Below are 10,505 nucleotides of genomic sequence, written 5' to 3' on the forward strand. Positions count from 1 at the left end.
GGGTCCTGCTCGGTTTCACTGGGCCCCCATCCTCATGGTAACAGCCACACCTATTCTTGGGCATCTGCCTCATCCTCAAACGTGGAGAATCTGGCTTTTAATGATTGATATACAATCTGTACATTTTAAAATATTTTATTAAAAACAAGGAAAACCAACCAAACAAAAAGCCCAACCCAAGAACTCTGGGTTCTGGGGGTCTGGGAGCAGCTTAGGTCTGCGGGAAGGGTGGAACCTGGAAGACAGACAGTGTGGGGGGGCCTCTGACCCCTGGCAGGAAGAGCAAGAGCCGGGGAGGCTGACAGGCAGCGCAGCCTTCCCCAGGGCTCAGCCCCTTTCTGTGGCATGGGCTCATCCACTTGGGGAAGACAGGTGGGGGTCCTCAATCCCCATAAAAAGGCAGGGTGGGCGGTTCTGCACGGGTCTCAGACCTCTTGGCAAAGCCACCAACCAGTTAAGACGGAGGAGAGGGTGGCCCGGGGCTCGATCGGGCCTATCAGCACCCTCCCCGAAGGCGGGGTTCAGCTCCCCCTCGGGAGGTGGGCTCAGACAGGGAGATGCGCCCCCAAGTACTGCTGCAGCCCCTCTCGGGAGAAAGGGCCCCGATGGGGTGGGACCTGGAGGCAGCCCTAGGCAAGATCCTTGTGGGCGGGGCAGGGTCCAGACTCCCATCCGGAGCTCAGTGGCCCCGGGGCAGCGCCCGGATGGGCCGAGGAGGTGGATTGTCCAGGACCGGTTCGGGCCGGGGGCGCACGCCACCTCGGCGCTTCTGCTTGCGCAGCAGGTAGCTCGAGTACTGCACCTCGGGCATGGCCAGCTTGAGGCAGGCCTCGGTGGCTGGGCCTGCGCGGCCGCTGGGCAGATCGTAGCCCATGATGTCCACCTTGCGGCTGGGCTGCCAGGGCTGCAGCTGCTTGGTGCGGATCTGCGCCGCAGGCCGCAGCACAGGTTCGTCACCAAAGCAGCGCCGCAGCAGGCGCTCTCGGGCCTCGCGCAACTCGCGCGCCTCGCGCTCCACGCAGGCGCGGCCGGCGAGCGCCACGCGGCGCCAGAAGGTGGCGTTGAAGTGATCGTAGAGGCCAGCGTCGAGCGCGTTCCAGGCGCGCGCGGCTCGCGCGAGAGCCGCGGGGATGGCGGCGAGGCGCGAGCTGGCGGCGCGCGCGTTGAGCCTGGCGTAGAGCACGTCGTCCAGGTCCCAGGCCAGCAGGCGCCGCAGCAGCACGAGCGACTCGTCGAAGTACTCGGCGATCATGACGAGCGAGAAGACCTCCTCCACCTGGCGGATGAGGCCCGCCAGGTAGGCGGCGTCGTCGCGCGGGCTGCGCTCGTTGTCGCCGCCCAGGTCGTAGGCCAGCGTGTTGTGCGCGAACATGGCAAAGTGCTCGCCCGCGCGGTAGTAGGCCTCGGGCGCGCTCAGGAAGGCCTCGAGCGACGCGTTGGGCACGCGCCGGAAGGCGGGGCAGTACTGGTTGTAGTAGCTGAAGAGCGACTCGAACATGGCGGCCGGCTCGCGCAGGATGGTGACGTAGACGGTGCCCGGGGGCATGAGGCGCTGCAGCTCCGTGCGGTCGAAGCGCAGGTGGCTGGCCAGCACGTGCGGCGGCCGCGTGGCCGGGTGCACGAAGTGCGCCGAGAAGTTGCGCGGGTAGCAGAACTGGTGCTCGCAGCTCGGGTGCGGCAGGGCCACGGTCAGGTTGTGGCGCTCGGCGAAGCGGAACAGGATGTTCTGCACTGTCGTGCCCGCAGTCTTGTGCGTCTTCAGAAAGGCTACGGTCATGTGCTTGGGGCGCGGCGGAGAGTCCTGCAGAGGCGGGCAGCTCAGAGGGAACAGCTTGGGGTACCTGCAGGGTCCAGGGGGTGTGCAGGGAGGAGGGCGTGAGAAGGGTGCGGCTTGACCCTGCCTCTCCCCAAGGATGGTGGGGATGGGCCAGGGCCCATCCTGGGCTTTACCCACAGAACGGTAGAGGCGTATGGTAGGCAGCCTCTAAGATGACCCCCAGTGATCCCTGCTGACCTCCTGGCATTCACGCTCTTGTGTATTTCCCTTCTCTTGAATATGAGTGGGACTTATTGATGCCTCTTAGGGAGTAGAACAGGGCAGAAATAGTGGGATGTCACTTGTGAGATTACATTATAAAAAGATTATGTTTTCTGTCTTGGTATCTTTCTCTCACTCTCTCTAGGGCAGCTCATGCAGGGGACGAGGAGGTACCAGGTGGGAACAGTCCCCAAGGAACCAGGCCCTCAGTCCATCAGCCTGCTTGAAGAGCTGAAGGCTCCCCCACCAACCACTTGAATGGGCTTATAAGTGGAGCTCTTCCAATCAAGGCTTCAGATGAGACTGCATCCCCAGCAGCCAACTTGATTGCAACTCCATGAAAGACCTTGAGCCAGAGGTATGCAGCTAGGGCACACCTGGGTTCCTGACCCACAGGAGTGAGATAATAAATGTTTGATGTTTTCAGCTGCTAAGTTTTGAGGTAACTTTGTTACACATAAAAGATAATACAAGGACAAAGGCCCTTGGAGATCCTTGAGGAATTCCACTTCACAGATGTACAAACTGAGGAACAGAAGGAGAAAAATCATTTCTATAAGTCTGGCAACTCAGATTAAGTCACCAAATCCTCTTGCTCTCTGTCTTCTTTCCACTGGCTCCTCACATTGTAGCTGAGTGGCATGGGCTTTGAAGCAACCTGTTGTTATGTGATTCTGTTAAGTTCTCTGGAACCTCATTCATTTATTCAAGTAGTATTTTTTTTTTAAGCATCTACTATGTGTCAGGCACTGTTCTAGGCTCAAGAAATATGATAGTATAAAAACCATAAGAATCCTAGCCTTCATGAAGCTTTCATTTCTGTTTCCTCATTCCTGAAACAAGGGCCTTCGGGATTACAGGTGACCTGTGAATTCCCTTCAGACTTTGAGTCACTCTCCTGTTTCTTTTCTACCATCCTAAGCATCATGTAACAAGGACAACTCTAAGCAGCTTAGAGAATACCATTGAGACTTCCTATCTGTGGCTGGTTTGGGTTCAGGATAACGTCTACATGGATGCTCCTGAAGACCAGCAAATCATCTGGCAAGAGGGACGGGGCCCATTCACACTGTTCTCATGGGCAGACCATGTAGCGAATGGGGAAATTGAGGCCCTAAGGGGGTGCAAGGATTCACTGGGTTCACACAGTGAGCCAGGAGTAGGGTCAGGGTTCCTACTAGTCATCACATGGTATCCTGTATCAGGGTGACTGGCTGGGTCACACATACATCATTCCCATTTTATAGATGAGCAAATGGGCTCAGAGAAGTGAGGAGACTTGGCCAGCACAACAGTAGTGAGAAGTTGTTTGCAGTTCTCTGGGAGTGTGTGGCTGAAGCACATTGTCTCCATCTTGTCAGCTCCATTGTAGGGCCACAGTCCTACCCCCTCCCCTTTCTGCGGAACTGAGCTTTAGCCTGCGCACAAGGGGTGCGTCCAAGCCCGATAAGTTCCCTGTCAGCCTTTACGCTTGCCTTCATCCCATGTGAAAACTGTAAGAGTGCCTTTTGCTGATGCAGATGGTTAATGGCCATGAGACCCACCCCCCCAGGGGCGGGGAGGAACCCCCTCCTTCCCATCCATGGGATGTACTTCTCCCTAATAGATTCTATTTTTAGCTCTGGCCCCTTTAAATCCCCCTGTACCCCTTTAGGTGCCGCGGCGAATGCCTCTGGATCGACCGTCCAATCGTTCCTTCCTGCCTGTATGTAAGTTACCCACAACAAACTTCATAGTTGCAGTTTATGGAGTCGCCCACTTCATTTTTTGGTCTTAAAGTTCCTTCTCACTTCGGAGAATATTATTCAACATCTCTGCCTTCCGACAGGGAGGCACTCAGGAGGAGATGCCGAGGGAAGACTCGAGCTGGAATAGAACTACTCAACCCTTTCAATGAAGTCCCTGCCCAGGGAGGTTGTGTGGATCTGAAGAGAAGGTATGCAAAGCGCTTTCAGAACAGAGGGAAGGAGCAAAGCCCATCAGAAGATGGACTCTTCTGGCAGCTTTCAGGAACGAGGAGAGCTCCCGTCCACTAACCCTAACCAGGCAGCTGACTTCTAGAGGAACCCAACTCCCGGGCCCCGCCCCCTCACGGAGGCCTCGCCCCCTTACCAGCTGAGCTGTGCCCCCTGGTGGATGAGGAGGCTTAAGGTGCTGCATCCTAGCACCAGCAGCAGGATTTTCCTGCGGCTCATCTTGGTGGCCTGCTGCAGGCGCTGGAGGATGGGTGGCATGATGGGGTACCCACCCCTGGACCAGCCAGGGCCTCACTATCCAGGACTCCCTTCGCCGGCACTCATGGGGGCTCCTGGGGCTCTGGTAGCAGGGCCAGTGTTCCTGTGAGGCCTGGCAGGAGAAGGAGGCAAACAGGTTTGTTTGTAGCAGGCAGAGGAGATGGGCTCCGAGCCCCAACAGGACTGCTGCAAAGGAGAGCTGCAAAGGGTGGGGTGAGCAGAGAGGCCAGGGAAGATCAGATTCCTACCTCCTGTTACCATGACCCTATCTCCACACTGCTCCAGATAACTTAGTCTTGGGTGGAATTACATGCTCTGGGGTCTGGCCAGCCCTTCAGGCTGTAGCCACTCCCTTCCTTGAACCCTGTCTCTGCTTTTCTGCCTGCCCCTAATTGTCTTTGTCTCATGGCCATTTGTGTCTGTCTCCCCAGTAGATGTGCCTTAGCACCAGCACTTCACTCAGGGCACAGAAGTCTCAATTCGGGGTTTCCTCTCCTCTAGGATTCCTTGCCTCATTGCTTCAGCTAACGGTTGGTCTTGACTCCCCAGACACTGAGCTCCTCAAAAACACTGACCAGGTCTTCACCTTCTTGAGTCTCTGACATGAGGAAGAGACTTTCTCTACGTATTATACTACCACACACTTAATCCCATTTAATCCTCGCTGCAAGCCTAACATAGGTATTCCCATTTCACAGACAAGGAAACTGAGGCTCTAAGAGATGATGTCACTTGTCCGTGGTCATGCAGCTGGTATTAGCAGAATCTGGATTCAGATCTGTTCCTTCTGGCTCCAAAGTCCATGCCCTCAGACCGTATGTGTGCTGCTTCTACAGAGAACTGATTTCCCCATCCCTGCCCTGGACTCTGGCAATTCTGCATGCTTCTGAGCCCCGAGGGCCCAAGACCAATAAATCCACGAGGGAAAGAAAGGAGGACTTGAAATCCTGGAACCCTATCTGGATTCCATCCCCAGACACCTGAAACCCTGGCCACCTCATCAGACGATTGCAGTGAGAGGTGCCTGGCCCAGGGAGGGGGGAGGGGAATACAGAGCTTGCCCTGCTGAGACTCTCCAGGAGAGGTGGGCCTCTATCCCAGCTGAGTGGCAGCAGTGAGAGGCAGCAGTGGTTTCTGGCCAGTCACCCGTCCCCACGTGAATGTCTTGGCTCAAGGGCAGCTCCAGGGGAAAGTCAGCTTCAGTAGCAATGCCTGCCCCCCAGTTAGGGTGGGCTCTCTGTCTCAGCAGCCTCAGTCTCCAGGTTCAGGTTTGGCTTCCTCCTCGCACACAACCCTCTCCAAAGGGGAGGGGGAGCCTGGAACCTTCTGGGCATGTGCATGTGTGCAAAACTAGGACACCTGAGTCCCAGGAGGGTTGAGGTAATGTTAAAACTCTTTTGACCATGACCTTCCCCTAGGCCCCTGCACTTGGCTTCCAATCCTTCTTTAGCCCCCCCTTCCCCCAATTAATCCTGGATTACATTTAAACCTGTTTGGGTGGAAAGGTGTACTGGTTACGCCTTTCCCTTCTCTCCAGTTCCCATCACCTGGTTTCCTCCACCCCTGCAGATAGCCTTAATCCTCCCGGAGCCAAGGGGTATGAAAGGTCCAGCCACAGAGGGCAACCAAGCTAAGGTCCCTCTGTCTTCAAGGATGGCTAGGGCAGAGGAGGGCTGGCACTGCCCACGTGAGGCTGCCGGCAGGAGAGAGTCAGAGCCGAGGCCCTCTCAGGATGCACACCTTCTTTCCCTGTCACTTATCCTGCCTAGAGGACTTGGTGACCAGGCAGGAGTTTCCCAAGGGGGCCAAGTGGAGGGCCAGCCTATTCCCATCTTTGCTCAACTCACTGAAACCACCCTATTTTTCAGTGGACTCTGGGTCAGCCGAGGAGAGGTCAAGCCTGGAGAGAGCTGCAGTGGGACTTTCCCTGGGAGACGCTTCAACCAGGCCATATAGAAAAGGGTGATGGGGTGCTTGGTAGCCCCCTCCATCCCACTCCCCTCCGTGGCTTAGCCCTGGGCAGCCAGCCAGACCCCAGTCTGAGGCCCACTGGGTACAGGGTATCATCACCACAAGAATTCCCTGGACACCAGCCCTCCAAGGTGGGCACGAGCTTCTGCGTGTTCGCGGTCAATGACTGGATGCCCACCGCCTTCAGATACAGCCTGGTCCGTTTCTGAGCAGCCTTGGCTGTTCAAAAGTTCTTTCTGGGACAGCTGGGATCAGCCTGCCGCTGGTGGCGTCCTCCTCTCCTTGTCCCCTTCCACGTTCCACTCTCATGGTTGCTAGTGCTGCCCTGCTACACCACACGAACCATTTTTTCTCCATGAAAGACCTTCAGGTATTTCAAAGCAGTAACCCTGTCTCCTCTGGGTGGGCACTCGGCCAGGCTAAACATTCCAGGTCCCAAGAGAGGGTGCAGCTCGGACACTGGAGGAGGCCTCCCTTCCCTTAGCAAGTTCACTCCGCGATGCCTATTCTGGAGATGGAGTCAGGCCACTGGCACCCAGGAAGGGGGCCACCTGGGGCTGGGTTTCTCTCTGTAACCTCCGGGGCGGTGTGGGGTGGGCGGCAGTCTGCTGGGGCCAGAATTTAGAGCAACAGCCCTGGCTCTTGCCCCTCACGTGTTTCAGACTACTCCCTGGCGTCCCCTGTGCCTTCTCCGTGGAGACAGAGTTTCCCTCAGTCGTCCGAGACAAGTCAGGGTGCCCAGCCTCATCAGAAAATCAGTGCTAATTTTAGTCAGAACAATCAACCTCAGGCTGCTGCCTGGTTTTGCAAATTGCTTTCCTTTCTCCAGGGAACCAAAGAAGAAATGGTTTAGCTAGCCAAAGCTTTGAAAACCGGCCTGGATGCCCACCCACTCCCACATGAGCCCTTTGCTCTCTCCCTGTAAGCTCTAGGGCTGATATTGGTGCCTTTGGAGGAGGGGGGGGGCACCCTGGCCTGGACCACCCGCATCTGACCGTCGGATGACCTGGAGACTCTATCCTTACCTGAGGATGGCACAGCCCACTGTGTAGGGCAACTGCCCAGTGCACTAAAGAGGAAAGGGCCAAGGGCTGAGCGGGCTGCAAATTAGTGGCCCAGGAGATCAAATATTTTTCAACCTTCCTCTTTTCCTTCCTTTCTTCCCGCCCCCACCCCGCCCCCCCGGCCTGCGCCAGGTCAGCCCCCCCCTCCAGTCCCCGCTCCCTGTCATCCAGCCCCACGTCATCCCTGCCTCTGAAATCCCTTCATCCTCTTCTCTCCATCACTACTGCCCACCCTCCCAGCCCCCATTCCCTCAATTGCATCCCAGCCTCCCCCAGCGATCGGTCACTGGGATCTGGTCCCCATAAGGGATAGGCCAGATTCGCTCTCTCACCCCCGTGCTCTCCTGCTCTGCAGGGGGCCAAGAGTCCGCCTCCTCATGCTCTTCGGGGACTGGCCCCCACGACACCCTCCCGCCCAGCCGGCATCCCCCATCCTGGTCCGGTCCACCCCCGCGCTTCCAGCCCCAGGCCGTCCCGCGGCAGTACTCACGCTGAGCGAGCTCTGCTTTGACCCGGGTTGAGGGTGGTCGCCGCTACCTCCCAACCTTGGCCGCGAAATCCGCTGAGGGTCCGAGGGCGCTGGGGGCCCTGCGAGCAGAGTGCTGGTCGCTCGCCTCTCCGCGCCTGGATGGGATCAGGTGGCAGCGTCGGCTCAGCTCCGCTGCTCTTGGCTCTGCCCGCCGCCCGCCCCCCATCGCACACCGGAGGCGGAGGCGGGGCGGGGGCCGGCGAGCAGGGGAGGGGGAGGGGAAGGGGAGGGGGCAGCCCTGACTCACAGGCTCCCTGAGAACACTCTCTCCCAGTGGCGTCTTCGCATGCGGGCATCTTCCCTGGGCAGCCTTGCAGAGTCTGGACACCAAGGTGGCCAGCTGCTTGCCCTCACTCTACAGAAGGGGAAACTGAGGCCTGGACGGTATCTGGATACTCCGGCTTTGCTGGGCATTCCTGGGTCCCACTGGTCACCCTTGGGCGGGGTAGGCCTTGGGAGAGTTAGAGACACAGGTACATGTACAAGTATCTACATGGTTTCCCCCCACCCCCTTCTCCTCTTTCCACCTCCAGCAGAGAAATACCCTCCAGCCAGGGGTCTGGTCCCATCTGTCCTCACACCCCTAGGGACCCTTTCCCTTCCAGCACCTGCTGCTGACCCACTCCTACTCTGCACCGGGAGTCCAGATCCACGCACTCTTGGCCAGAACTGTAGTGGGCCTGGGACCCCTGCCTAGGCACTGTGTGCTGGGAATCAGAGAACCCAAGTTCAACCCGGGTTGAACTTAAGTTCCAGAGTCAAGAGGCAACTTCCTGGGCCTGGATGCTTCCAGCTCTACAATAGGGAGCTGTTCTTGGAGCTGTTCTCAGGCTGCAGAGATGATACATGTGAAGGCTCTGTGAGAACTCTGTGTGAGGATCCTGAATTTTCTACTGCCTTCTTTGTCCTTAGCTCCAGCCACCTGGGAGCCGAGCAGCAGAAGCTCCCAAAGTCGTACCAGACACCAAGAACCCCAGCCCCACATTTAGTTGTGTGGTTCTCATGAACCCCTGCTTTCTCCTGCCTTCTTGGCCTGGTATGGCAAGGATCCTGGAGCTGGGGTAGCCACCCAAAGCTGGGACCTTGCCTGGTATGGGAAGGAAGGGACTGGATTCCATTCTAGACCCACACAGATAGGTATCGTGTGAGGGTCCTTGTTAAGGAGAAGGGAATGGGGACTCTCAGAGTCAAGAGAACTGCTTGTGGTCCCAGTTTGGCCCCTTGGGGACATCAGTGTCTCTCTGCCCCTCAGTCTTCCCTTCTGCACAACTGGAGGAGGGTCATATCCTGCCTGGGTCCCAGGGCTGTTGGGAGAAAATGAGGCCCCACTTGGCTTGTCCTTTTCTGGCCCTGGCTACATTGCACCCTCACCCATCGGCCCTTAGTTTATCCTGCCTCAGAGACCCCCAACCTCTTCCCTAGCACATACACATGCTTTGGGGCCTCTGGCCTCAGATGACCTGCAGTGGCTCTCCAGTTACAGGGAGCAGAAAGACACTTCCTTTGGGTCAGGAATGGTGCTGCCTGAGTGGGCTGACAAGCTGGAGGGGAGGGCACTGCTGTTCTTTCTTCTGTCCTTTCTGGGTTTGGCTTCTCCTCTGGGAGTGTCAGGAGACTGGGATGGTGGTAGTGATGAAAAGGGGAAGGATTATAAAAAAAAAAAAAGGGGGGGGAAGGGTCCAGGTTTGGGTGGGAGCAAAGAGAATTTCCTAGCCTGGGTTAGGATGTGAGCAACCTTCCTGGTCCAGTCCTTTTCTTTGTCTCTCCTAAATCTCACCTTCCCTGGACCTGACATCCCATTCTTTTTTCCCTGCTCCCAGCTACTCCTCTATTGGGGGTGGTTGGTGAAATAGAGCATGCTAGAGAGAAGATCTGAAGGGTGTGGGTGTCAGGGGGAAAGGAGACCATTCTGAGGTTCCCAGCTCTCTCACCCAACACACACACACTCACACAGGACGGGAGCCTGGCTGTCAGAGAGAGAGCAGAGCTAGAATGGGAGAGGGACCTCACAGCTAGTGGCAGAGGGGGGAAGGTTAACTGAATTGACTGGTCAGGACAGGGAGAAGTAGAAGGTGGGCAAGCAGGGGGCACCCGTGCATCCCTCCTTCAGGGGCACAGGCCGCTGGTGGGGTAGGGGAGCAGCAGACAGGGTCAGCTGCAGTGGTAGGCTGGTGGGGATGAGGGAAGAAAAGGTCCTAAATTTATTTTCTTTATTTATTTTTTTTGGCTGCGCCGTGAGGCCTGTGGGGTTCCCTGACCAGGGATGGAACCCCGGCCCCGCAGTGAAAGCACTGAGTCCTATCCACTGGACCGCCAGGGAATCCCCTGAGTTATTTTCAAGACTAAAAAAGACCCAAATCCTGTGGCCAGAAAGACGGTTACATTTGCTTTTTTTTTTTTTAGTAATCATTTATTGAACGCCTCTTTAACACCAGGTACTGCGAGCCAGTAAAAACTCCTGTCTTGGGGTTGGAAGTGCGGAGAAAGGGCAAGAAAGAATTCAAAACAAATGGTGGAGGTTTCGACGTGTTATGGGCACTCCAGGGCAGGAAAGGCGGGAGACAGCTTAGAGGAGATGACATTTGAGCCGGCCAGGAAGGTGGAAAAAGGGGCTTTAGTGTGGCCCTTCCCCCAGGTCGGCAGCTGGAGCTCAGCCGGGAGGGCCCACT

The 10,505-nt window shown here is 56.9% G+C and overlaps 1 protein-coding gene across 1 annotated transcript; it reads right to left on the reverse strand.

Moving 5' to 3' along the window:
* Nucleotides 1–161: 161 nt before the first annotated feature.
* On the reverse strand, nt 162–7,991 carry GAL3ST3 (galactose-3-O-sulfotransferase 3). Its single transcript, XM_061203658.1, has 3 exons — nt 7,798–7,991; nt 4,151–4,384; nt 162–1,841 (listed from the first exon to the last, which is right to left on the reverse strand). The coding sequence occupies exons 2-3, from the start codon at nt 4,270–4,272 to the stop codon at nt 680–682; spliced, it is 1,284 nt and encodes a 427-aa protein (XP_061059641.1). The 5' UTR covers nt 4,273–4,384; nt 7,798–7,991; the 3' UTR covers nt 162–679.
* Between the last annotated feature and the right edge of the window lie 2,514 nt (nt 7,992–10,505).

Source organism: Eubalaena glacialis, chromosome 10 (genome assembly GCF_028564815.1).
Source record: "Eubalaena glacialis isolate mEubGla1 chromosome 10, mEubGla1.1.hap2.+ XY, whole genome shotgun sequence".
Classification (NCBI taxonomy): domain Eukaryota; kingdom Metazoa; phylum Chordata; class Mammalia; order Artiodactyla; family Balaenidae; genus Eubalaena; species Eubalaena glacialis.

Bases quoted from the DNA above. Each gene is read 5' to 3' on its own strand.
- GAL3ST3 (XM_061203658.1), bottom strand. From the start codon at position 4,272: ATGCCACCCATCCTCCAGCGCCTGCAGCAGGCCACCAAGATGAGCCGC. The intron at 1,842-4,150 runs GTAAGGGGGCGA...TGGACCCTGCAG, and splicing joins CAGGGGGCACAGCTCAGCTG to GTACCCCAAGCTGTTCCCTC.